The 27,945-nt window shown below is 43.6% G+C and overlaps 2 protein-coding genes across 2 annotated transcripts in view; one reads left to right on the forward strand and one right to left on the reverse strand.

The window, feature by feature from the left end:
* The first annotated feature begins 910 nt into the window (after positions 1–910).
* Positions 911–4,506, forward strand: Tmem252 (transmembrane protein 252). Its single transcript, XM_034483699.2, has 2 exons — positions 911–1,297; positions 4,073–4,506. The coding sequence occupies exons 1-2, from the start codon at positions 1,023–1,025 to the stop codon at positions 4,347–4,349; spliced, it is 552 nt and encodes a 183-aa protein (XP_034339590.1). The 5' UTR covers positions 911–1,022; the 3' UTR covers positions 4,350–4,506.
* A 5,591-nt stretch (positions 4,507–10,097) lies between these two features.
* Pgm5 (phosphoglucomutase 5) overlaps positions 10,098–27,945 on the reverse strand; it is a 178,447-nt gene continuing 160,599 nt past the window's right edge. Inside the window, exon 11 of the mRNA XM_034489577.2 lies at positions 10,098–11,448. Within this exon, the coding sequence (XP_034345468.1) occupies positions 11,359–11,448 (90 nt within the window). The 3' untranslated portion in view covers positions 10,098–11,358. The remainder of the gene's footprint in view (positions 11,449–27,945) is intronic.

Raw genomic sequence — 27,945 nt, forward strand, 5'->3', positions numbered from 1 at the left:
GGGGGAAGGTTTTGGATTTTTCAGAGCCTTTCATCTGCTGCTGTGACCTGTGAAACTGTGTGGGGGACAGAGAGTGGGGTGTAGTAGGAGGAACTTATGACGTGTTCTTTCTTGGTAAACCTGATAGCTATGATGCTGTAGCTTTATGGGGGAATGCCCTTAGATCAAATGCCTGTGGGTCTTTTTTTTTTTTTTTTTTTTGAGAGCAGGAAGAGACTTGGGTGAAACATGTATAATGAGCCAGAAATGGTGGTCTGCACTAAAGCCATATAGAATAGATACTTAACCAGCACCTGTCAGTCAGAGGGGATGGTGGGTTGCAGCATCTGCACCGCCACAACAGGAAGAGTCAGGAACAGAATTCAAACAGCAGTTATTATACCAGGTGCCCTGCCCTCCCCCACCCCCACCCCCCAACCCCAGTCCCTTCTCCAGGATGCTCTTCTCCTCCTGGAATTCTCTTCTATCAACAGGAAGATCACTTCCTGGCCTGTTCCCATGGAATTTTCCCAGTATCAGAGTATTGGGACAATGAAGGGCAGAGTCACTGACACAGGCAAGACAGAGCTAGTTCGGAAAGATAAAATGAAATCGGGAAAGGACTCTTTGCCAAACAACGAAGGTAATAATTTATAGAGAGATGCTAACGTCTCTAGCTTTCAGTACAGACTTTCCTACAGCAAGGGTTGAGAGACCAGTGCCTTCATAATCAAAAGGATTCAGACCTCTGCTCCAGTACCTGGGAGCAGTTGAGGTCCCACCCACCAACCAGGAACATACTGGCTACGTGCAACCTCCCCTTCCTGGAGGACACAATGTTATGTTTCTAGGTTCCCCCTGGAGGATATTACAGTAACTTTCAGTGGTTAATGAATAGCTTCCCGGTGCCTGCTTCATTTAATTGTTCAAAGGCCATTTGTTCCTGTGTATAAGGCTGTGTGATCTGGCTAGTGAGTGCTCTTCCCCCAGCAGACCTGGAAGCAGAGGAGTGGCAGGGTCAGACAGGCTCCAGAGAAGAAAGGATGCAGAACAGGACTGGACTGATTCTGTGCGCCCTCTCCCTCCTCACGGGCTTCCTGATGATTTGCTTGGGTGGCTTTTTCATCTCCAACTCCATCTTCCACTCCCAGAGGAATCTGGTCGTGGCCTATGTGCTTCTGCCTATGGGGTTTGTGATCCTTCTGAGTGGAATTTTCTGGGGCACCTACCGCCAAGCAAATGAAAACAAAGAGATGTTCAACCACGTGCTCAGACAGCACCTTGCTTTCCAGGACCTGCCTCTGGCCACTGTAGACAGGTACGTGCTGAGCACCAGAGGGCACGAGAAGGGCTGAGAGGAGTCACAGTGTGGGAAGGGGAGTGAAGCACAACCCCATAGTGGATCCACTTACAGGAGGGAGGCTATGAAGCTAGGCTTGGAATACCACGATTGGGCAATTTACTCTGAGGCTGTTGTGCATGGGTGGGGAGCAGGGCTGCCTTTGAGGAAAACAGAGGTAAGAGGGAATTTTCTTAGGGTAAGATCTTCATGCCCACAGTAAAAATTCACATAAAACAAATTAAGGGGCACAACCCCTATGTTTTTCCTACATTTTGGGGGTGATTTTAGTTAAAGGCAGGCAATGATTAGATGGCCCTGATAACCTGGTTACCGAGTTATAACAAAAGTCCCAGACCAAGTTCTACCCACAATAAATGAGCAAGCAGACATCAAGTCAGTCCAGCAACTTCTCTGACTAAGGGAAGTTCTAGATGACTGACCTTTTAAGTGTTCTGACCTCACCTCTTATGAAGGATGTATTCAAGGCAAGATGATGACATGCCCATCAGTGATGCAAAACCAAACGGCAGCATGTATATACACACACACACACGCTGCAATATTACTTGGCCTTAAGACAGATCAAATTAATTGATATGTGCCATAGATAATTAGACACTGAAGACATTATGGCAAGTGATACCCGCCAGACAGAAAGGACAAACACTATACTATTTCTGCTTACACCAAAAGCTACCATAGCCTCTCACACCACAGCCACCTACACCAACACTAAGCAGCTACCATAGCCACTTACTGCAGACAAGAAGTAAAACAGTGGTTCCCAAGCCTGCAGTGTGTTGGGGGGAGGGGGCGATGAAGAGTTATTATTTACTGATTATGGGATTGTAGTTGGGAGTGATAGAAAAGTTCTAGGGATAGTTTTGCAGCAATATTAGATCACTAATACCACTAATGCCCTCACAAGTAATACATGTTATTTATATTTTACCCAAAGGGGAAAACAAACAGATAACCTTGTGGTTGGTTAACTTAGCATCCATTTTCTAATTCTTGTCCAAACACAATAACATTGTTCTTAAGGAATAGGGTGTCTTATATAGGGTGTCTTAAGGTATAGGATGTAAGAATCCATAAGTCCTTTTGTACTTTTTTGTGCAAGAGCAGGAAGATTATAAAAGGTTTTAATTATCCCATGTACTTTGAATAAGAGTCCTCTTATCAGTGACTGGCATCCATCACACCAGAGATAACAATCAGAACCCATTTCCAAGGTCAGTTAGACTAACTAGAAATTCTTTGGGTTTCACCTTAGGTTAAGATAACAGAGTGATTTAGAAAGTGTGGCTAGAGTGATTGTGTGTGTATGTGTTGGTGTTTCTGTGTGTGCATGTGTGTATACTGGTGTGTGTTCATGCATGTGTATGCATGTCTGTGTGTTTGTATTCGTATATGTGTATATGTCCCTGTGTGTGTACATTTGTGCATGTATTTGTGTGTTTGGTTTTGTTGTGTCTGTGTGTTCAAGTGTATGTGTGTGTGTGTGTGTATCTACCTTGTGAGTTCTTGCTAATAGAAAATGATGCATCTGAAATTTACCAACACATTCATGTATTCCCTTGTCTGGAGTATTCAAAAGTAAATCATGAATATCTTGACACCGCTCACTGCCCCTTCCCACTGCATCATGAGATGCTCAGCCCACAGAGTCAACTTGAAAAGTTCCATATCTCAAAAGCTTCTCACTCAAAATGGGTAACTAGGCAGAGACATCCAAGTGACTGTTCCTCCAGTGACAGAATTCATGGGAGCAGTCTTTTCGGCAATCTCTCAAGTGGTTCCAGGGACGAGCTCACCTTTCTGTTCCCATGACTCAACCTTGGCTATTCCTGGGAAAGGTCAAGACTTACATCGTACAGTAGACAGCTCCTTCAGCTATTTAGCTCTTGGCTCTGTGATATTTGGAGAGGAGCAGTGGCTACAAATGGCAGGCCTTGCTCTGTTGTGGTTACCCTCCATAAACACTTCCTTTGGCACTGGATAGATTGCCTCTATAAATACACAACTCATGTAAGCTCACCCTGTCTCCCTTCTACTTGCCACACCCCCACCTTCATTCATGATGGAAGAGCCAGAAGCATTTGGAAAGTAGTTAGATGGGCAAGATGACCAGCGTGCTCATCAGTTGAGGTGAATGGCTCTTAACCATGGGCAGGCTGGCAGTACTGTTCTGCAGGGGAAAGCCCCACAAAGCTCTCAGCTGATGCCCTATACAACTGGAATATTTTCCCCACGTTTTCTCTAAAACTAGCTGCCCAGGACTTGACAATGTGTCAGGAGAGAGTGGTAACATTTATTCCGCCATGGACCTGCGTGTAATGAATGGGTTCTGTTCATTATTTTGTTGCTTGTGAAGGTCTGAAGCTTTGAGTGCAGTGGATAATGTGTGTGAATGGTAACAAGGATTGAGTACCGTTAAAAGAGGTTGGATGTGGTCAAAGTCCCCTGTGTCACCTAAAGCTCATAAGGTTGGTGCACTAACCGGCTGTTTCTCGGACTGAAGGAGCAAGCAAGGTGGAATCACTTGGAATGCTTCTGGAACAGGAAGGCCTCCTATGGCTGATGGGGGTGGGGTGGTTCTGGAAGGATGTGCAGTTTTTAGAAACCCGTGATGTCAGAAAAGTACATCTGTTTCAAACTCTGTTTCTTAGCAGTTTAGCTTCACACATTGTAAGTTGAGAGAGGCAGACATATGCTTCCTCACCACACTTGTGGTGTTTCATTCCACAGGCCTGACTTTTACCCCCCGGCTTATGACGAGAGCCTGGATGTTGAGAAACAGGCCTGCCCTGCAGGCAGAGGGCTCCTAGGATTCCCTCCTCCTCTGTATACAGAGACGAGCCTCGAACTTGAAGATGAAAATGCCCCGCAACCAGAGGACCCTCCACCCTATCAGGAGATCATAGCAGATGCAGCGGCTACAGCGAAGGCACAGGATGCTGTGGAGCCAAGCACAGTACTAAAGGCAGGAACTGCTCTCCAGCACTCAGAACTCCCCAGCTGCTGAGAAGAGAGGCTGGCCAGGGACTGGGAAGTTGCTCTGCCACCCTGCATTGGAGCAAGGCCACCATGGTCTCCAGGGACTCGCGGCTTTTAGTCTTTCCAGGGCAGCATGGGGTCCAAGAAGGGGATAGCCACCAGTGGGCAGTGGGTACAGAAAATTCCCACAAAGCCCAACCTAGATGAACCTTAGACTGCAGAGAAGGTGCCTTCCACCTCCTTCCTAACCTCATCACCTCAGCCCAAGTCTGAGCGTACACTTGCTGTGGGTGGGATGGCCATAGCCCTTCACACACTGTGTCCAAAGAACCAAAGGAAAGGATGCCTAAGAGGCATCCCTGTGTCACCCACTGACTGTGCTCCCTGAGTGACATCATTGCTCTCACACACCAAGAGAGATGCCCTAGGAACCTAGGAGTGTTGTTTTGTATCATTGTATTTTAATTGTGTGTGGTTTTTTTTCTATATAAAAGAGACTGTAACATTTGCTTTCAAATGATCCAAACACAACATGTTATTTTTTAAAGAAGTCTTTATACAAGCACACAGGAGTTCTTATAGATTCAAGTTGACTAGATAAAATACTTAATTCATGATACAGAAAACCAAGGGTGATATTAATATATAACTTGCTACAAATCTTGTGAAGTTTAAAAAAATGTTTATATGCAGTTTTCAAAGATGCACCCCTGCCAAATTCAAAATGTAAGCAATTAAAACCTGTAAGTCCATATCTCTATTACCAGGATGGTTTTTTGTTGTGTCTCTAAATAGAGAACTAGACTTCCAGGCTTAACCCAGTGGTCCCTCCTTGGTTTAATTTTCCTTGTGGGAGTTTTTTTTTAAGTCAGAGAACATGTTGGTGGAAGGATGCCAGCAGAACACTCAGGATGATGCTGTCTGTGAGGTGTCTGTGTTAAGATCTAACAGTTAATGGCACACCTTTCAAACAGCAGGTCCAACCAACCTTCCCATGCATGGTATTCAACCCCCACTCCTTCCTTACGAGGTGAGGGCTATGCCCATTTCTGTTTCTGCAATGCATCAGCTGAGGCTTCAAGACTTCAGAAAACAATAAAGCAGTGGCCTGAGGAAGGTGAAGAGCCCAAAGGATTCGAGGAAAGTTACTTACTCTGTACTTTTGCGTTAGGCTAGCTGTGTCTCTCTGGATGCAGCTTATATTGTTGTCTGTATTTCAGAAGTGATCCCTAACAGAAAGAGATGTTCCAGGTTACTGCAATATCTTCCACCCTTGAAGGAGAAAGCCGGGTGGCTTTAGGGTTATTGGGCTTCTCCGTTAAAATATGTCAGCCTTGCTTCCTGCAAGCTTCCTGTGAGCTGGGCCCTCGTAGTTCAGTTTTTCTACATCCTATTGAGGATAGCCACAAAGACAAGCAAGGCAAGTCTTTGAAAACTCACAAGGAAGGATGAAGCTGTCAAGAGAGAGAGTCAACAAGGTGGGACTGGGGGTCCACGGTTTCCGATTCCCTGTCAGTGCTGAGGTCATGACTGTCCTGATCAACACACAATGCCAAATGAACAAAGTCCTAGTCCATGACACACACCTTTGTGAATCTCTGCTTTGCATCCATGACAATGAGGGAATGGCTAGATAAGAAGGCCACTGGTGATTGTTTAGCAGGAAAGCGATCATTTATTAAGAGTGAAATGCATTACTCCTTTCCTGTCATTTCTCTTCATCCCTCCACAGGGCAGTTTCCCCTATGGGTCTGATTGACCAGCATTATTAGACTTCTAACCAGATTCGCGCACAGAATAGATAGTTTTTGTACAACTGGGGGTTGGCTAAGACAAATGTTCAATGTGGTTTGCATAAATTGTGTTAGTGTTTTTAAGGCACTAAATTTTGTATTCAGAGTCTTTTTAAAATTTATTTAGTGGGGTGTGTGTTGTACATGCGTGTGTATGTGCACAAGTGCATGTGTGTGCCCATGCATGGGGTGGCCAGGGAGTGCTGTTTCAGGTAGGCTGGCTGGCAAGTGAATTTCCAGGGATCTCCCTGGAGTTCCTGGCACACATGAGGATTTAAACTAGCTCCTCCTGCTTTTACTGCAAACAGGCTCACCCACTGAGCCACCTGTCCATCACCTGAGACTTTCCTTCTCCTCCCCCCTTTTTGTCACCTTTTGTATCAGAAAACAAATCAGTAGAGGAACTTAAGTCACGGTAGCATTCTCCACAGTATAAAGATAAGTTCATTTTTCTGCAAACCCAGGCATGATTGACAGCAGCTGTTGCTTCCTTTTTAAAAAGAACACTAAAGACAGCCATGATGACATACACCAGCAACCAAGCACTTGCCAAGTAGAGGCTGGAGGATTAGGAGTTCAGAGTCAGCCTTGGATACATAGTAGGTTAGAAGTCAGCCTGGGCTACATGAAGCTCTGTCAGTGAACAAAGGGAAAGAGGGAGGGAGGAAAAGAGACAAAAAGAAAAACAGCACCAATTCCCATTCCTTCACATGTTTCTAAAACACATGTACTCTGACTCAAGAGTCAAGAACCTGGGTATTATGCAAAGTGTTCTTGTGTTTTAGAATCCCACCGACTAGAATCCAGTGGGCACATCAAACCAATGTATCCTACTGTAATGAATGATAACTTCTTATCCCCTCTGCCATCTTCATTCTTTCTCGGGTTTGTGGTCAAATGAGATGCTGCTGGGTTGGGAGCCATGGATCCATGGATGCTGCAGAGAGCATCGGGACTATGAGACAATGAGGAGAAGAAAGACTCTATGACAGAGATTGTTTCTCTTCCTCATCTCCACCTTGAATGATACCCACATCCCAGCTGATAGTTGTACGTTGGTCAACAAGTTTAAGTAATTGCCCCCAGCACCTGGAAGATCAGGATGGCAAGGTCAGTATAAAGTACACAGTGCTGGCTGGGTTTTTGCATATCTGAGTTGTACTGGGCTCTGTCTTGACCTCTCCGTGTAAAAACCTACAGGTGTTTTTATTGATACATTTGTTTGTCAACATTTCTTTAAATGTACTGTTTTTGGTGAAGCATCATCCAAGATCACCTCGATGCTAGGTGCTGAAAGAAGTAGAAAGAAGGGAAATCACGCATTTGTAGCCCATGTCTCCACCGTGTTCTATAAAGTTCCATGACAACCCAGGGTTACACACTAGTGAGCTGTCAACTGCATGGGGTGTTTCTGCTGGTAAAGCCTCTAGCTGGTTGAAGTGGAAAGGGCATTCTGTTAAGCTCTGCCGCCTCAGATAATCTCTTGCCATTTGTAACTGTTGATGGTTCAAACACTGATTTACTAGCCACGGGCATGGAGTCATCTCACTGTCGTTATCCACAAATGCTTCTCATCCTCTACATCAGCCATAGCTCATGCATCTGGCCACTAAAAATCTCAAGTCTTATATTGACCCATGGGTGGCCAAAGTCATGATACTATCATTCTTGCCATGATTAAGTGTGGTCAGCTCTAGCTCAGGGCTCCATTATGGATGGCCATCAGTCTAAAGCTTCTTATGTGAAGGCATTCATGACCTGCAAATACAATGGATACATTCTGCAATTTGAAACAGTAAGACTTGATAAATGTTCTCTCTTTAAAAATGGCTACCCTAGCTGGGCGGTGGTGGCGCACACCTTTAATCCTAGCACTTGGGAGGCAGAGGCAGGCGGATTTCTGAGTTCGAGGCCAGCCTGGTCTACAGAGTGAGTTCCAGGACAGCCAGGGCTACACAGAGAAACCCTGTCTCGAAAAACAAAAAAAAAAAAAAAAAAAAAAAATGGCTACCCTTTCATGTGAATGCATGTGTACACATACATGTGGAAGCCAGAGGTCAATATATTTTGAGACAATGTACTAGCTGAGACATCTTCATACCCACCCATCCCCTTTTTAAAGATGAAGAAGTTCAAGAATCCTGGATGAAACAAACCAACATCTTGTTTTGGGGGAATGGCTGACACCTGGCAGGTACAGTATTTAATACCCCAGTTCTTCCTATAAATGCGTCCCTGGCATTATTATATACATACACATTTCCAAATCTCCAAGATGCATGGGATGATGTCCTGGTTAAGAACCACTCTGTGTGTGTGTGTGTGTGTGTGTGTGTGTGTGTGTGTGTGGTGGCTTGACACTTTCCCGAGGCATATGCTGCAGTAAGGGAACCCCTTGGTACTAGAAGATCACCAGAGTAGCCCTAATAGTTATTAATAGTTACTTCACTTTAACCATAACCTCGTCTCTGATTCACTGTGCTGGCCCCCATAAAACTCTTTTATGTCTCATACTGCTTATTCTGATTTAAAAAAAAATGAGTGTGTGTGTGTGGGGTGCACATGCCAGGACACATGTGAAGGTCAGAGGACAGCTCCTTGGAGTGAGGTCTCTCTTCCTACCTTTATCTAGATACTGAGGACTAAATGCAAGCCCCTCATTAGACTTCTGTACTAATGCCTTCAGCCACCCTCCACCATCTCAATGACCCTCTGGCCACTTGCTTTTAAAGGCTGGCTACTGGGCCTCTGTCTTTGAGAAGCAGAACATCATATAGGGAAGCGTGTGTTGCTGGCTGCCATCTTACACGAGAATAATGCAAGAATACACACATGCAATCTTGGCTTAAGGCAGAAATAATTCCTCAGCAATGTGAACTTGAGAGGGTCCAAAGACAGGCCATGTCCTAGAGTCACTAAGGGAGACCTACTGTTTGTTAATATAACTGAGAGAAAATGGTGGCCGCTCAGATCTGCTGCCCTTGATGTCATATTCTGTGTCTGCCTGAATGTCACCCATCACACCAAGTGTGGCCCTCAATCAACCTCTTCTGTAAGTCCTGGCTAACAAAGACTGTTTTGTTGCTTCCATTCATCTCTGGAAAATTATACAAATGCTTATGGATCCCAAGAAACCCTATTGTTTAGGAAAAGTGTCCTGTTCCAGGTGTCCCACGATTTCTGAGTCAATTACTCTCTGTATGTCCAAAGCTCATGCTTACATCTCTGTTGTAAACATTTACACCTCCCCAATTACTTCTGGGTTTTTGTCACAGCCAACTCTCCCAAAATTGTAAGTTCCTAAGAGCAAGAATAACTTTAAACATCTTCCTGCTATGTCAGAAACATATGCCTGGAGTAGCTACTCAACCAGGGTTTGCTGAATGAATGAATGAATGAATGAGTGAGCAAATAGGTGAGTATAAATTGGGCTACTACATATTCATTTTAAAAAAAGGAAACAGAGTGTTTAAGTAGAACTTAAACTTGAAAGCTAGAGATGATTTAAGTTCAGGAACTTGAAAAATAATATTTGCTTGCCCAGCTATAGCTGATATGCCAAAGGATCTGTCAGATCACACTGATAACATGACTATAGTGAATGAATAGACAGACGTTATCGGTGACCTTTACTCCAGAGATAATGAGAATGAAAGCCACAAGGCAAAAGTTTTCCATTCGAGACATACTTTCTATAACTTTAAAAAAAAGTAATCTTAGCTAAAAGCCACCTTCCTGTTATTCCAAAGTAAACCATGTTATGGTGAATGGCTAGATGCCATTTTAATTTTTGTTGATTCCCAAAATTGATTTTGAGCAATTCTGTTTTTTCCCCTGTCCTATTTTTAAGAATCCGTTTAAGGCATCAGAACTAACAACAGTCATGCCAGTGTTCTGAGCAGCTGACTTATCAGTACAAGTGGCCACTGATGAAATGGCAAAGCCACAAGAGGCACAAAAGAGCTGAGGCCCATAGTCTCGTATGGAGGTTAAAATAAAGAAATTCTGTTTTATTGACTACTAAATGGCCTAGCAAGTTTTTGACAGAAGCACAGAGAGAAAATGGAAACAAACACCTTGCTGGGAATTCCTCGTGGCACTGATCCTGATGACAGCAATCATGCCTTGCTTAACAGTAAAGGGGCACTAGGCCATCTCCTCAAATGGTGTGATAAGCAAACCTGCGGTTCCCAAGGGAGACAAACATAAGCAAACACATCCCGTGCCTGGCTGAGGACTCTGCCCTAGTCCACACGCCTGCTGGATCTGCCAGGTCCCTTTCCTTCCCAGGCAAAGAAAGCCAGTTGTGACAATCCACCTCTCTGTCTCTTAGGACCCACAACTATACCATTAAATACTCCAGCCTCTTCTGCTCTCCTTCATCCAGCCACTGTGAACAAGATCAGAACAAGCGCTGGTATTCTTCCTGGGAGGATCTATACAGACTCATGCACTGGTTTCTGTGACATAATCAAGAAAGCCTTTTCCTCATTTTTAGTCCTTTCTAGAAAATCCTTCCCCACCTGCCCGGGAAACGGCTACGTTCAGAGGGATGCAGCCAGCTTGGTGGCTAAATGAATACTACATGCAAAATAAAAGAAAGGAAAACACCCTTTCTTGTTGGACGTGTGTCATTGTGAATCATAGAAAACCCTAGAAGAGTAAGAGAGGTGGTGAAGAGATGTGGGCAGGCTGGGAAGCGTGGCCATTAGATGGCTGGTGGGAGGGAGGTGTCTCCTGGAAGTTCTAACCTTTCTCCATGGTAGATCTGAATAAGGATACAAATGAATGTTGGTGAGGTCTGCCTGCCCAAAGCCCTTAGAACTTAGAGTCGGATCTAATCTCCTTTCCTCCCTCCCTCCTCCTCTTCCTCCTGCTCCTCTCTCTCTCTCATCTCTCTCATGTCTCAGAATTTTTTCTCACAGATATCAGAAATATACAGGAGCTGTGATTACTAGTTCCCTAGGGCACCTGTCTTTTTCAAAAGGGAAGTGCTTTGGCATGATGAAATCCAGGCATTAAACAGTAGTGAAGCTCTGGCAGACAATGAAGACCCTGCTGCATTTGGAAGAACTGGACAAATCAAAACAAAAGGGGTACTTCCCCCCACTTCCCACCCTCCTTTTACCCCCCCCCCCCAACAGCAAAATAGCTTTTGTTTTTCCAAAGTCCTAAGAGGCACAAACAGGAAGCAGGAAGGCATGGTGAAGCATCTCTCGGAGAGCTCTTCCGCCCTGTGCTCGCTCAGGTGATGACGGTGGGTCCTCTCCGGCCGGTTCTCTCGTGAATCTGGGATATTTTCAGCGCGATGGCAATGAGAGGGCTCAGCACTGCCTGGAAAAGAAAGAAGGATGATAATAAACTTGAATTCAGCTAGCTACCGTACCGGCTTTGGATGGATCTCTACCTTAGAGGTGTGGATTCAGACTGCATTTTGCAGTTTGTAGGCAGTGACTGGAATGGGCAGGACACAGAAGCGGGACAGGAAAGTGCTCTATGAAGTCTTACTCAAGCCCAGAGAAATTAACTCATGATAGGGACGTGCATAAGCCTACTACTAAATAAGACTGTGCCTTCGGGAAGTCTGGAAACCTCCATTCTTCCTCTGATACATTAATCCCTTCCAAGTTACAGCCCTGCCAAACCCTGGCCCACATTCAGTGTGAGGGTAAAGCTCAACCCATGTTTTCCCACCATTCTGAGAACATTCGGGGAAGATGGCGTCGTGCTACTGCTGAACGAGTGGATCTATCTTCCTGTCCTATACCATACTGGCTACTGAGCGTCTTCAGTATTCTCAGAGGGGTGGGGTTGGCTTAAAGAGCTTTGGAACACAGGTCAGCAAAGGACCAAGCATCACTCCTTGATTTTCCTTCCATTGCTTATCTGGTTTCTGAAGAGCTGAGTGCATACCCCAGACACACCCATAAGACATAAATTACGAAGCAGTGGGCAGCTGGTCTGTCTGCATTCTTCAGTCCTGTCACCCCCATAAACAAGAAACTCTGATCACGCTGACCTTCTGCACTTTGCCTTAAGAGTCACCTCACCTGAGGACATTCTCATTATATTTTTACTAAATCTATGTGTGCAATGTACTCCTGCTTACCAAACGATATTGTTTCAGTGTGGATTGTTCGTGTAAACTTACATGTAAGCATAGAGTGAGTCAATTTAGAGACAAAATTCAAAACAGAGGTCTTGATGCAGAAAAGTTGGGCAGTAGTGGAATAAAGAAATAAGTAAAGATTCTATAATTCTGGAAAATGAAGTCTGTGCCGAGAGAGGGGCATTCAAAACTGCAGGGTATTCAGGTTTGCTGTCAGACAAAAGAACAAGCACAGGGCACAGATAGCTCAGGTATTCTCAACATACTGAGTAGTCAGAGAATCCTAAGAGATCAAAAGCCAGTCTGATGTGAGGGGATCTACATGCTAGGGTGGAGCTCACCGATTTAATTCACTATGCAATGGGGGCCATTACTGTCCTTGGAGCCAAAGATTATCATAATCAGAGCAGTGGACATATTAATCTGGGGACATGTCTAGTAAGGTATTACTTTAGGGGGTATTTAATATAATTAAATTGTACAACCTCCATAATGAACAACCACAAGTAATTTCACTTCACTCAAATAATTGAATTAAATTATTCCAATATAATTACCAAAATAAACAGTAAGATGTGAGTACACATATAGAGAGGTTTACTATAAAAAATGAAATTCAGTGATCTAGAGACAATAGAGAATGATGGTTTGTTGAAATAGATGAGCATGAGATGTGAAATATTGGTGAGAAATTAAAACAAAACAAAACAAAACCTTAAAAGGATTCTTCAGCTGCCTTGCTTCACAGTTACATTTAGGTTCCTTTTGGGAGATGTTTTTGTGCACTGCGTATTCAGATGCTGGTTTCTGTGTCCAGAGATCTGGTTGAAGTCTTGACTTTGGTATAACTCAGTATTTTGTAAAACATTATTTTCCATCACCTCCTGATTGGTTAAATCAAGAGCCAATTAGCCTACAGCTGGGCAGGGAGGATAAGGTGGAACTTCCATGCCCCGAGAGTAATGGAGAGTCTCAGGTGGGCTGACTGAATGAAGTCGAAGATGCCAGATCAAGACTAAGGCAGCAGGTCACAGATCACGTGGCTGGGAAGGAGATCAGGCAAGCATAGTTGGGTTAGAACAGCTCAGAACCTGCCCAGCTTAGAGCCCAAAGCTTTTAATAAATATACCAGGGTTCTATGTCATTATTTCAGAGCAAGGGTGGGTGTCAAAAAAGCTTTCCTTTTACAGGTTCTATTGGCACTAAGTAAATAGGAATAAAAGCTGGACATTAGAGAGGATGAAACAGACTCACAATTTTAAACAGTGTACTCATATTCAAAGAAAAATGTCCTGGCCCAAACCTAAATGACTGGAAATGAGCACACAAATCACACATGCACTGTGAAGGACACAGTAAGCAAGACATGTATGCATCAGGACATGTATGCATCAGGACATGTATGCATCAGGACATGTATGCATCAGGACATGTATGCATCAGGACATGTATGCTCCAGGACATGTATGCACTAGGACATGCATGCACCAGAACATGTATGCATCAGGACATGTATGCATCAAGACATGTATGCTCCAGGACATGTATGCACCAGGACATGTATGCATCAGGACATGTATGCACTAGGACATGCATCACCAGGACATGTATACATCAGGACATGTATACATCAGGACATGTATGCACTTAGTGACTTCTCTGAAGTCTCTTGGTACTAAAGAGATGAATTGTCTTCTACTCTGATTACATCAGGTGGTGAGGCCATCAGTGGCAATCAGTCCAGCTCACAAAAGCAGATCATGGTGACACCTTTACCTTTCCTATGTTAACTGGCCAGCCCTCACTCAAAGTACTTGGAGTCATGTTTCCAGTTTCTTTGCTTTTTTTTTTTCTATTCATTTGGGGATATATGCATACTTAACAAAAAATCTTGGGGTGGAAACCACATCAAAAGACAAAATCCATTTTTCTCATACATGCTTTTTGTGACATATAACCCAAGGTAATTTTTTTTTACAATGTTCTCTCTTTTTTAATTTTTAATTTTATTGTTCATTTCATGCATGTGAGTTCACTGTCAGTCTCTTCCAGAAGGTGGCAATGGATCCCATTACAGATGGTTATGATTCACCATGTGGGTGAGGGGAATTGAACTTGGGACCTCTGGAAGAGCAGTCAGTGCTCTTAACCACTGAGCCATCTCTCCAGCCCTGTACAATATTCTCAATACATCTTCATTTTCACTGGGACCATATCACATGAGTCCAAGGGTAGAATTTTCCACATGTAGCACATTGGGCTCAAACAGTTTTGAAATTGGGAACATTTTAGGCCTTGGGATTTGGGGATCAGTGTGCTACACCTGTACCACACTCACCGTTAGTGTGGCAAAAGCACTCTTCAGAGTCTCTCTTCCTTTCCAACCTGCTGGCATAGAATCCTCTGGCCCTATTCCCACAGTAGCTCTTCACCCATACCCTCCTCCTCCTGGAATTTCCTCTAGCATCTACAGCTTCCTAGCATCCATGGTTCACAGGTGATAATCATCTTCTCCCAACCTTGTTACCCCAAGCTGCTTTCTGCAAGTGATCTTCTGTTGTACAAGTCTCAGATGGCTTCTCAAACAGTGGTCGGCCATTCTCACTCCAGGTGGCTGCCAGGCTCCTGATGTGCTAATAACCCTTAGCCTCTCCCCCCTACTTCATGTCATGCATCTATCTTTATTCTAATGTACCTAAAATCAATCAAAGTGGACAAGAAAAAAAATGCCTATAGATAAATCAGAAGTTAGAGCTCAGCACAGAAAGAATCAAATAACAAAACAGGCCTCCATAAAAATGCTTCTGAGGGAAAATCCCCCTCCAGATTAAAGTAGAGGGAATACTCCCAGGGAGATTCACCAAAGTGAAACCAAGCCACCCTCAAAAGCCAAGAGGGCAGGTGCCCTCTGCCTCCTTCTCTCCCCCTTCCCCACTTTTGCCATAGATCTGGGCCTTTAGCCAAGAGATGGCATTTGTATTACAAACCTAATGAAAATATGAGAATCATGAAGATGGCTGTCCTATTTATTCAAATGTGAATTCCATTTGGCCCCACATGTGGAGTCCCGGAGAGAGATCATGGGGCTGGGGAGGAAATGAATAGGCTGGCCAGCTCTATGGGTTCTGCTAGTGGCTGGAGGACTTGGGGCTTCTCACCTTTCAGTGTCCTGCTGTGTAGATCCAAACTAGCCTGCACAAGTTCCCACCTTATGCCTCATGGGAGTAGTTCCCTGCTCACAACTTCTCCCTCCTCTCTTCTCTGCCTGTACCCACCTCGCTTTTCATTCCACCAAGTGCACTGAAAAGGGATGGGGAATTTCCAACTGGTTTAGATCGCTGTGTGACCTTCCAAAGATGCCCACTACATTCTTGTGCATCTATTCACTGGTTATTTCCATAGCACACTTCAATTTTTTTCTTTGTGCAGAATATACTTGCTAGTTTCTTGGGAGATGACTCCCTACCTCTCACAAAAATTTTTAAAAAGAAATCGATCTAAAAGATTGAAGCCAGAAGTTGAGAGAGAGAGAGAGAGAGAGAGAGAGAGAGAGAGAGAGAGAGAGCGAGAGCTATAATCTGTAGAGTTTGTTAGTCTGAGTCTTTTCTTTCTCTCATCTGCCATGCTGCAGAAGGTGTGATACAGGTTACTCCATCAGTTACAGCAATCCAAGTTTCTGTGGCTACAACACTGACATGCTTCAGCTGGGTGCTCTGCTTGTAAATGTTCCTTAAAAACGAAGCCAAAGCATTCATGGCTCAGCTGAGGTTGTCCAGCAGCCTGGACCCAAGGATCAGCCAAGAATCACCCAGGGATACTGTTGTGGGTTCTGGTCAGGGAGAGAGTGTTTGTGCTCCTATGAATCCTGGAGTGTGTGACTCTGAAAAGCTTCCCAAGTGATCCTGATAGATACAGAGGTCTGAGACCCTCTTTTGAAGCATTGTGTTCTTTACCCTAGGACAGGCAGAACAGGATAATGGTTAAATGGACTCTGATCCAAACTTCCCTGAATTGCCTGGCTTTACCTTTCATGAACTATGTGGTCTGAGTAAGTCATTTACACCTCATTAGTTATCATTTTTTTCTTTCATGGAATAGAAGCACAGAGGTGTGAGGCTAAGTGAGCTGGGAGGGAGAAACAGGACTGTCCCAGGCACACAGGGCAGATATATAAGTGGTCGTTACCATTAAAAACCCAAAAAGGAGTTGGAACATGCAAGCTAGGTAGTCAAACAGCTACTAGGTATGCTATACGGTCTTTTATTATAAACTCAACACATGCTGTCCCAAACGGCAAATGAATGCCTCTACCGTGGATTCTAGTTCAAAACTGCAGCTTTCTATTGTTGTGTCTTAACTGCCCTTTTGGCTCTGGTGAGTTGTCAGCCTGCCATTTGGATTTCTGACCCCAGGGATTGCCAAGAGGACCATGCCCTGCATTCATCATGTCTCTTCCTGAGAAATTGGCCTTTGCTATGATATGTTGGGTGTGTCAGTAGTGTGAAGTGTACACATGCTGAGTGCAACTGCACAGTAAACATATACTTGAAAGTTTTTGGCCAGAAATGCCCTCCCTGCATAAGATTTAGGGCTACAAAACCCAAGCTATTGTTTAGACATGGTTTGAGCTTGCCCCTGGGGAGTTATGGATTAAAGGTTTATCCTTGGCTAAACTTTGGGAGATGCTGGGCCTTTAAATGTTGGGAGACAGTAGGCCTTTAAAGAATAGGCCTAGTGTTAGGTCCTTAAGCTAGATGGTGGTATGCCCTCAAAGGGACTATGGGAACACAGCTTCTCTGGCTTCCTGTGTAGAGATAGGATCCCTTCATTTGATGCCTGAACCTGCTATGATACTATCTTCCGTTAGGCCTTCCCCAGAGGCAGAACAAATCAGACTGCCAGATCTTGGGCTTTGAGACTCCCAAACTGAGCCATATGGACTTTATTTTCATAAGCAGCATACTAAGATTTTTGGAGTTGGTATTTTCCATAGCACTCAGCTCATCTTGACTGCTGACGACACTAGTCACTACTGTGTAACAGAAAACTCCATCTCAAAAGCAATTTTCAATCAGGAGTTATGAGGAATGAGGCAATGCACTGGAGACTCTGCTGTTGACGTACTTTCTTTTAGGCCTGGATCCATCTTTATTATACTGGATACTCTGAAGATCCCTGCTACAGGTCAGGGCTAAATATCTCCCAATGAACAATGTGCTAAAAGTTTTGGTCTTCCAAAATTACAGCCTACAGAATGGGAAAAGATTTTCACAAACTCTACATCTGACAGAGGGCTAATTTCCAATACATATAAGGAACTCAAGAAAGTAGACATCAACAAACAAAATTTAAAAATGGGGTACAGATCTAAACAGAGAGTTCTCAACCAAGGAATCTCAAATGGCCAAGAAACTCTTGAAGGAAAGTTCAACATCCTTAGCCATCAGGGAAGTGCAAATCCGAATGACTCTGGGATTCCATCTCACACCTGTCAGAATGGCAAGCCCTTAGTGGTTAAGAAGGCTGACATACAACTAAAGCATGAATATGAAGATCTCAGCTCCAGCCATTTGAGTAACTCACCATCAGTTTTCCCATCACACACTGACATCATAGAGCTGGGTATGAGGGGAAAACTATACCAGAGCCCTGTAAATACCTGGTTCGTGGGGTGAGGAAACTTGTTAAGTAACATCAGCTGATAATGACAGCCAAGGTCACAGTATTCTGTTAGGTCAGGTAAGAGTTAAGAGCTGGCTGGATGATACAGGAGACTCTACAGTAAGTGCATTGACTGCCTACATCAGTGGAGCCTGGCTTTATTTCTACCTCTAGCACAAACTGGACAGGGTATTTAATCTCTTGTGCATTACTTTTCAAATTGGAATCTAATAATAGCTCTTGCTGCATAGAGTCAGGAGCATGAAACAAGATGATATATGACAGTGCCTGTCACATAGTAAACATTCAATTAATGGTAGATATTCATGCATTAATAATATTATTATCAAACGCTCCCAGGCAGATTTAAGTCATGATACTTTTACAAGCATCAAGTAGCTCTCAGATACAGGATGTTCTTTTTTCTATAGACCATCAATTAGTATTCAGACCTGAACGCCATACCCTGTCTGCCTTTAAGTTGACACCAGGCCACAATTCAGAGCTGTTCTTTCAGATTCCTGCTAATGAGCCTGGATGAAGGGATCTTTTTCTCAACTCATCACATGGCAGGGGGCCTCTTGGTCAACACATTCCACAGCTGACAACATTCAAAAGCAAGCTGGCACAGTGGTTGCCAGGCAGGCAGATATACACAGCCTGTTTCTCAGCAACATCCTACCCTGTAGTTGGGGCTCTATCGATGAGTTGCCCAGGAGGCTTCACCCAAGTACATGTATAAATGCACAGTGGGAACTCCACACATGCAGTATCTTCTCTCTCTCTCTTGCCTAAGCAGATCTGGACACCAGAAATGATCTCCTGGCTGGGTCTAACTCACAGGCAATACAAACTGAAATACTGGCTTTGATTTTGGATTCTGAAGTTTCGATTCATCATGAACAGTTTTTGGTAGTGGACACTGAGTATCCACTATGAATCCAACACCATTCTGAATCCATGTGTATCTTAGTCAGGGTTTCTATTCCTGCATGAAACATCATGACCAAGAAGCAAGTTGGGGAGGAAAGGGTTTATTCAGCTTATACTTCAACATTGCTGTTCATCACCAAAGGCTGTCAGGACTGGAACTCAAGCAGGTCAGGAAGAAGGAGCTGATGCAGAGGTCATGGAGGGATGTTACTTACTGGCTTGCTTTCTTATAGAACCCAGGGCTACCAGCCCAGGGATGGCATTACCCACAATGGGCCCTCCCGCCCTTGATCACTAATTGAGAAAATGCCTTACAGCTGGATCTCATGGAGGCCTTTCCTCAAGAGGGGCTCCTTTCTCCAGCTTGTGTCAAGTTGGCACACAAAACCAGCCAGTAGAGTTTGCCAAACTGATCTTAAAAACGGGCTTTGAAGGGATGGTACTATGTTGCTTTTTAGATGAGGAAACTGAGATCCAGAGGCATTGTGTTAACATGCAGGAAGTCACAGGGCTTGTTAGTGCTCTGATCTGAACCTCAAGTTTGGGCAGCTGCTAGCACAGATGACCCCTCAATTCATACATAGGGAAGTTTTCCTTTTCTGAACTCTTTGTTGTTTTTGGTTGTTTTAGTTTTGGGATTTGGCAGGGGTGCAGTGAACTTTATTGATGGTATTCAAGAGAGTAAGGCTTCCTAAGCCCCTCCCTTATTCTGGAGATCTGGGATGGACGCTGTGAGAGAGACGCTCAGTGTCTGGGGCTGAGTTGGGACAGGGATGTCTCAGCAGCCCACGGCCTCTTTCTCGATGTTGTGTCTTGTGTTCTTGCTGGGGTGGGTGGTCCAGGGCTTCTTACTCCTTGGAAGCCATGGAGGCCATGAGGTCCACCACCCTGTTGCTGTATCTGTATTCACTGTCATACCAGGAAATGCTATTTACCAAGTTGTTACTAAGAGTACCTTTGATGCCAGCCCCAGCATCAAAGGTGGAAGAGTCACAGGAGATATCCTGCTCTTCATTATAGCCTAGAATGCCCTGTAGTGGGTTCTGTAGTGGTGAGCCTGCCTCACCACTTTCTTGATGTCATAATATTTAACAGCTCCAGGTGGCATGTCAGATTCATGTCGGACACATTGGGAGTAGTTATATAGAAGGCTGCCATGCCAGTGAGCTTCCCCTTCAGCTCTAGGATGACCTTGCCCACAGGCTTGGCAGTACCAATAGATACAGGAACGATGTTCTGGGCAGCCTCATGGCCATCATGCCACATTTTCCCAGAGGGGCCATCCACAGTCTTCTGGGTGGCAGTGAGACCATGGACTGTGGTCATGAGTCTTTCCATAATGCCAAAGTTGTCATGGATGACCTTGGCGGGGGGTGTGGGGGGCCTGGGGCTACTAAGCAGGATTGCATGTTGACAATCTTGAGTGAGCTGTCATATTTCGCATAGTTCACACCCATCACAAATACAGCAGAAGGAGCAGAGATGGTGACCATTTTGGCCCCACCCTTCAAGTGTTCCAGGCCTTCTCCACAGTGGTGAAAATACCAATAGACTCTACAACATACTCAGTACCAGCCTCTCCCCATTTGATGTTACTGGCATCTTGCTCCTGGAATATGGTGATGGCCTTCCCATTGATGACAAGCGTCCCATTTTCAACCTTGACTGTGCTGTTGAACTTGCCATGGTTAGAGACCTACTGGAACATGTAGACCATGTAGTTGAGGTCAGTAAAGGGATCACTGATGGAAATGATGTCTATTTTGTCAGATGTATAAACAGCTCTGATAACCAGGTACCCAATATGCCCAAATCCCCACACTCTGACCTTAGAGCCCTTGTGTCTCAGGGAAGAGGCTGACACTGCACAGGACAGTGCATGTGGGAAAATGCAGCTGTCTCTGGACTAGAGAAGAGCCTTTTTCAAAAAAGGGTTATCTGAATGTCTGTACTGTAAAAGGGTTCTGTTTCAGGTATGGCATTTGAAATCAGCCATTGAATAACTGTGAATGGCTCTACTTTAGTTCCAGGGGGACTCCAACCTTCTGTTACAGTGGAAGCAAAATACCCATACATGTAAAATAAAAGTAAAAAGGAATTGTAAACTGTTATAACCACACAGACGTTTATTAAATTTAATCGACTTGAATAATACGTAAAATTGATGTTTGTGCTTCTGAGAATAGCCCAAGTTATGTGCAAGCCTGTCAGCTGGCTATCTTTAGCAGTATAGCCATATTGCCTGTACCTGAGATGTTCCAGTAAATGTTCTGTAAGACTAAAGGCTCATCCAGTTCCTTTCAGAAGAATGTGGACCATAAATAATTGCTGCATTTTATCAAATGTGTCCTGTGCTTACCTCACCTCACTTTCTAACTTAATTGCCGTTGTGATAACGGCAGCCCTTTCATTCTCTACCATGGTTAATTTTTACATATGTTTCTGTGTCATGAAAAAAATTATGTTTATGTCTCTTGGTGAATTATCTATATATGCACATCAAGTTGGGTGTGTTTAAGTAATCTATATTAGACCTAATAGGATGCTTGTTTGCTCCAATAATTACTAAAGCAGGAATAGGAATAGGATTATTTTAGGATTAGTAAGGATTTCTTTAATTTTGTTCCTTATAGCTTCTCCAGTCTTTGGGTTTAGAGATTTACATTTATATTTCCTGGGAGAAATTAAGCCTGGTTTTTATTTTGAAGAATCCCTCTTTATCTGTAGCAATGAGTTTGACCTTAAAGTCTACCTTATCTGTCTTGGATATTAGTTATGTGAGTGTATACACACACACAGACACACACAGACACACACAGACACACAGACACACAGACACACACACACACACACACACACACACACACACACACACACCTCCCCACCCCCAACACACATGTGCTTACTTCTCAGTTTGAAAACAGTCAAAATCTGAACTTTTTTTTTTTTTTTTGGACATGATTTTTATAGTTCATCCTTTAAAAATCTCTTTTGTGGAGAACGTAAAGAGCCCTGAGAAAATATGTATTGTCTGACACGGGCACAGCCATGTCAAGGACTTCAATGCCTCAGACCCAAGGAAATGAGAAAGCCTTCCCCAGTGCGACTCAGAGGGATGGCAGAGCCTTCATCTGGTCCAAGTGTGAATGTTGGTGGTGTGTGCAGAAGTTATCAACCACAGCTTTCTCCCCAGGGATGACAGCAGCCTGAGACTACTCCCTACAGAGACCCTCACCCCTACCCAGATTAGTTAAACCTGCCTCTTTGCTCATCTGTGTATCATAGAGCCACCTCCTTGTTCATCTGTCTACAATAAATCTGCCTTCTTGATTCAGATGTATAAAATAAACACGCTGGGTTTTGGGGTTGCTATTGCAGTTGGTGCCTGCCATCAGGGTAAGCACAGCCAGCCAATCCCAGCTTTTCTGTCTGTCTGTCCTATCTTCCATTAGGTTTCCAGGACCAAACCAGGCAGGACACTGCACACTTGCTTTTATTCCTTGTTGCACTTCAATCCAAAGTCCATCTGCGATAATGTCCCTCTGCCCAACACTATCTTGGGGGGCCCCTAATTGTGTGGGTCAGCTGATGCACTACTTTTATGTGTCAGTTTCTAGAAGAGTTTTTCCATGTGTATTCCTTTTACAAGAAGACTTTCACTACATTTGGGAATTCTGGACTATAAATGGTTGGACTTCAGCCCTTTGATTTTCAGTGTTGCTGCAAAAAATTAGTGGTCAATCAGTCAATTACTTGTTTGTCTTTCATTTTCTGTGATTTCAGTCTGGTATATGTAGACATGAGCTGATTACTAATTATACCTCCTGCTTTGCCACCCAGTTTCAATGGACAGATAACCATTTTCTGGCTTTTGCCTGCACCCCAGTGTTTTCTCCACTCCTTTTGGGACCAATTAATCATACTATAATTGTTGAAGTAACTTTCCTGTCTCACACCCTCTCTTCTATTTCCCCCCACTAACTCCAGCTGAGTTGTATCTAGTTTCTTCAGACATATTTTAGGTTCATTAACAATCTCTTCTGTTGTGGATGAAACTATTATGTTTTAATTTCAACTCTTATTTTTTTTTTTTTATTTTAAAATCTTTCTTTTCTATTCTAAAGATTTTAAAGTATGGTTCTGAGTGTTTTGTCTATGTTTTTCTGTGTGTGTACCACATGTGTTCCTGGTGCCTGGGGAGCCCAAAAGAGGGTGTTTGATCCCTTGGAACTGGAATTACAGACACTTATGAGCCACCTTGTGTTTGCAGAGAACTAAATCTTCTGCAAGAGCAGCAAATACTTTTAACTGCTGGGCCATCTCCCTCACCCAAGCACCTTGATTTAAAATACAATAACCTGTAGTTATTTGTAGGGCCAAGAAAGGGGGTCTCGGTTTTGGTCAAAGCACTGGCTGGAAATAGCCCAGAGACTCAACAGGTGTCCATTGCTTGTGAGGGACAGGCATCATCTATTCTGCCACCCTCCCAGAATCCAGGCTCCTAACATGTGGCATAAAACTCCATTGACATATACTGTTCAGTCACATTCAAGGCAATGCAGCCCCACTCAAAGAGCACAGGTAGAGGGCGTGACTACAGGACTCAGGCCCTAGAGAGATTTACATACTAATGAGATACCTAAAGGCCAGAGGGCACAGCCAATTAAACATTCTTCTTCAGCCCCTCCCCTCTTTCTTCCTCCCCATTTAACTCAGGTCTGCCCTGGGGGGTGGGGGGTGGGGAGTGTACCCAGACCATCTACATTCACCATGAACAATAAACTCTTGGAAACCCATGGACTCCGGAGTGTCTATTGTAGCCTGCCATCTTGTGACCATGGAGGACCCCCCTGAGATCTCCGGTGTTTTTTTGTTTTCCTAGTTATTTGCCAGTGGCTTTCTATCCGGTGTTTGAATTCTATGAGTACAGTGAAAATAATTGCTTTATAGTCTTGTCAGACAAACTTTCACACCTGTAGGTCTCTTTTGGATGTATATAAGGTCTGTTGATTCTGGTACTTGATAGTTTAGGTGACTTGCAAACTTTTGCTGGTTGCTGTCCATCTTGTTTGAAGATGTTATAGACGTGCCACAAGGCACAGTCGCTACACCTTCCTTCATTTCGTTCTGTGAGACTCCTGGGGATCCAGTGGGTCTTGGACATGTGACTCTTTGCTCCCCGCCTTCATCATGGCTCCCTTTGTGTTACCCCTGGAACAGGGGTTGCTGTGAATATCTCTTGCTTTGGTGGGAATGTAACTCTCCCTATTTTTTCTTCAACCACATTGAGCTGTCACAGGTCTGCTTCGCTGAAGCCTCTTTGACTAATCCTCTTCATAGCAGAGCTGAATTGTAATGGAGCAGGCTGTCCTGTCCTGTAATGGCACCTGTCATCTATTCCCTGTGTAGTTCTAGACAGAAAGGGTCCTGGCTCATTTCTGAAGCTCCATCTCCTTGTTTCTGTTCCTGCCTATGGGACTAGTGGGGATAAATGCCTCTAAAAGGATGCTTTGATGCATATCTTTCAGGTTTTGTTTTTACAGTCTTAATTCCAAAGAGTTTGAATTACCCAGACTATTTCTACCAGAAGCTAGAACCCTTTTATACAAGGTTTGCTCTATTTTGTGATTATATTACTGCCATAAAAATCCAAATATTTAAATTCTTTTAAAACTAGAAAAATCTAGCAACCCTGATGCCATGTATTAATATAACTTGAGAGAGACCACAGTCCCCCAAACCCATCCCACTCTAGTGTCTTAAACTCACTCCTGTTAGTGGGTATCTGGGCTTGCTACCATGAACAAGCAATAATTAAACAGGGGCACTAAAATAACACCAGTATGCATGACCAATGAGTAAGCAGGGACTATACCTGGATAATTACATACCCAAAGATCTAGGACATTCTGATTTTATTTTATTTTTTTCTCTTTTTCCAACATAGATTCTCAGCCACTAGGGTAGGCTGACAGGTTATATATGGAGCTGGGAAACCTGTAGAGGGGGAGGAACCGAGATCCCCTCCCCGCCGCACTGTTCCAATGGTGTAAACTCTCAGCATAGACCACTCTGAGATGACTTCTCCTCAGGCATAGAACTGTCATCTACAACCTCCAGTCCTCCCCCCCCCCACACACACACCGAAACTGAGAAAGCACTATGAGATAGTCTTTGAGTCTTCTCTCAGGGATAAATAATATTTATATTTATTCTTTGAGGATTTTGTAAGTGAGAAAAAAAAATCTATCTACTTTCATGTCAAACATTCTACTTCCATGAGTGGATAATTAAAAAGCTATAGGGTGATGGAAATGTTCTTTGTAAATCAAAACATTACAATATCAAGGTTTTAAAGATCTGGGGATGGTGATATTAGAATATGGGTATTTAGTACAGATGAACCATAGGACATAAAGGAGAAATATAGAGATAGGTAAAAATAAGGAGTGATTAAACTACAAAGTGATGTTTGGATGTCACTAGATAGGTCAATCATTTCCTCTGGAATATATGTATTTTAACTTATTATCAACACTCAAACTAGGAGACAAAGACAACCAAAAAAGAGAACTGTCTATTTTATTTTACTAAATAAATATTTGCAAACCAAAAAAAAAAAAAAAAAAAAAAAAAAAATGAAGAAAGAAGCAGGCAAACTACTGTGAGAGAGATGAGCTTAACAGAGGTGCCCAGGCTTTCGTTAGCAGGGGAGTTTCCACTGAGTAGAACCCTGAGAGCACCAGCTCTTTTCTCCTCCCTGAGGAACTGCCGAGGCCTAGGCAAGGACCTACACTGCCTCCATGTTGGAGGCCCAGCACCACCGTGTCCTTTCAAGCCACCCCTTGGTGAGGCCACCCTGGACTGGTAACATTACTTATCTGGGGAAAAGTTAGCAGGCTCTCTGTACAGCTGTTTCCTCAGAGCCTTTTACACAGCTGATGTGCTCATCTGTAGCACCTAGAAGATGTTGCTTTCTAAGAGGGTTAGCCTGCTGGAAGAGGTCTGGATACCAAAGGGGTCAGAATTAGACTTGACTTCCCGCTAGTCTGGATTTACAGCACTAGAGGATAAGAGCTAGGAAGATGGGTTGGTTCTCAGTAATTCTATACCAGACTGGAGGATGCTCTGGGTACTCCACGGCATTTTTCAGAGCTGGAGGAACATCCCTATAGTTTTTGTACATGTAGTACAGTGCCGTAGCATCAAAGGATGGGAAGGAACCCCACAGCAAAGGAGTCTTCCCTGCAGTGCAAAGCCATCACTGGGGTTCATGGAGGACCACTATACATTTTATGTGTACTTAGTCACAGGAGCATGGCTCTTTCCACGTTTTGTGCCTTTAAGACTCAGCTGTCATACAAATCCTAAGTGTTTTAAATAATTGCCCTTCTCCTAGTAATGCAAGTTGTGCTAGACTGTCTACCAACAAATTTAGCAAGACTTCCACGTCTTGGAAAAACATCAAATTAGAAGTTTCTTCACTTCACCCAGGGCTTATTTCGAATCTCTCAGCTTAGCTAAGACAGGATACAAAGAAAACAAGCTCGCTTGTGGATTGACACCGAGGTAAGGTTTCTATGGAGACACAAAGTTCTTGTTTCCCTTTTTGTGAATTGACCTGAAAAGCAGGAATAAATCTTCCAAGAGCCTCAGAAATAATTTTTTCCTTGGGTTGTTCTCTGTGCTCTTGGTAATGTTCCAGGAAAGAACAGCAGAGGCTAAGTAACCCCGGAAGTACACGGTAGTTGGGTTGGCATTTGAGGATTTATCTGGAAGGAAAGCCAATCCTCCTAAGCAGAGGCAAAAATAAGGATCTCAAAGGTCATCTACTGAAGGCTTCTCTGACTTTTAAGTACACATGAGTCACCTGCAAGCTTATGACAGTACAGATCTCTTCAGTAGGTCTGAGAGGGCCTGAGTCTGCAGTTCTAAGCAGCGCCTGTTGCCACAGATCAAGGATCCTTTAGGCATGAAATTTCCAGGTCATAGATAAACAATAAATATAAATGTTTTGTAATTCCTCATCACTTTTACTTGTTAAAAGTGAATTTTCGATAACTGCAAATCCTGACTCCTGTTGGTATGAATTAGACAATGTTAACACAAGTGGAAGTGAACAGCTTGTGTCACTGATACAAACAACCACAGACTGAAGGACAGCAGGACACATCCAGCTGCAGGATCTCAGGACTACATCATCAAAGTGTCTCAGCATTCTGGACACACCACACTGGCCATCCTGACTGTAGCTCCCAAGCTACAGTGCCTAAAAGCAAAGGATAGAAAGCAGGGACAGACTCATTGCTGTGGGGGATACTGACTGTGGAAGTGAGTCTGGGAGTTGCCACTTAAGGAGTCTGTTCCTCAAGATCCAACAAGGGAAGTTTGTTCACACTAGTGTAGCTTGGGCAGCTGCTGAAGTGCCTGTCTATCTTCTAACAGTTTGACACAGATAGCAACTAGACTTTTCTTTCTCCATCCCATTTAACCCTTTTCTTCTGGCATAGGTAAAATATTTTTTCTCTAAAAATCATGTCGAAGCAACTGCTTAAAGAGAAGAAAAAGAAGAAGAGAAAAAGAGGAAGAAGGGGGTTAAGGAGGAGGAAAAGAAGAAGGAAGAGGGAGAGGAGGAAGAGAAGGCAGAGGAGGAAGAGGAAGAAGAAGAGGAAGAAGAGGAGGAGGAAGAGAAAGAGGGGGAGGAAGAGGAGGAAGAGGAAGAGGAAGAGGAAGACGAAGAGGAAGAAGAAGAAGAAGAAGAAGAAGAAGAAGAAGAAGAAGAAGAAGAAGAAGAAGAAGAAGAAGAAGAAGAAGAAGCAGCAGCAGCAGCAGCAGCAGCAACTTTACAATAGGAAACAAGATACCTTAAAAAATTAGACTTCAAAAAACAAACATATTTTAAAACATTTCTATGTTTGGTTATAGTCAAAAGCTAAGAAGATTTATCTCATTAGGCCAATTTTCTAGAGTTTTATAAAATCTTGAAATTTATTCAGATTCACAAACACACATAAATACTACTGTAATTTTGCTTTTTTTTACTTGTATTATTTTACTTATTTTTACTTGTATTAGTATTGCCTGAACCTATGTCTGTGTACCACACACTTGCAGTACCCGCAGAGACC

The sequence above is a fragment of the Arvicanthis niloticus genome, chromosome 1, assembly GCF_011762505.2.
Source record: "Arvicanthis niloticus isolate mArvNil1 chromosome 1, mArvNil1.pat.X, whole genome shotgun sequence".
In the NCBI taxonomy this organism is placed as follows: Eukaryota; Metazoa; Chordata; class Mammalia; order Rodentia; family Muridae; genus Arvicanthis; species Arvicanthis niloticus.

Bases quoted from the DNA above. Each gene is read 5' to 3' on its own strand.
- Tmem252 (XM_034483699.2), top strand. From the start codon at position 1,023: ATGCAGAACAGGACTGGACTGATTCTGTGCGCCCTCTCCCTCCTCACG. The intron at 1,298-4,072 runs GTACGTGCTGAG...TTCATTCCACAG, and splicing joins CCTCTGGCCACTGTAGACAG to GCCTGACTTTTACCCCCCGG.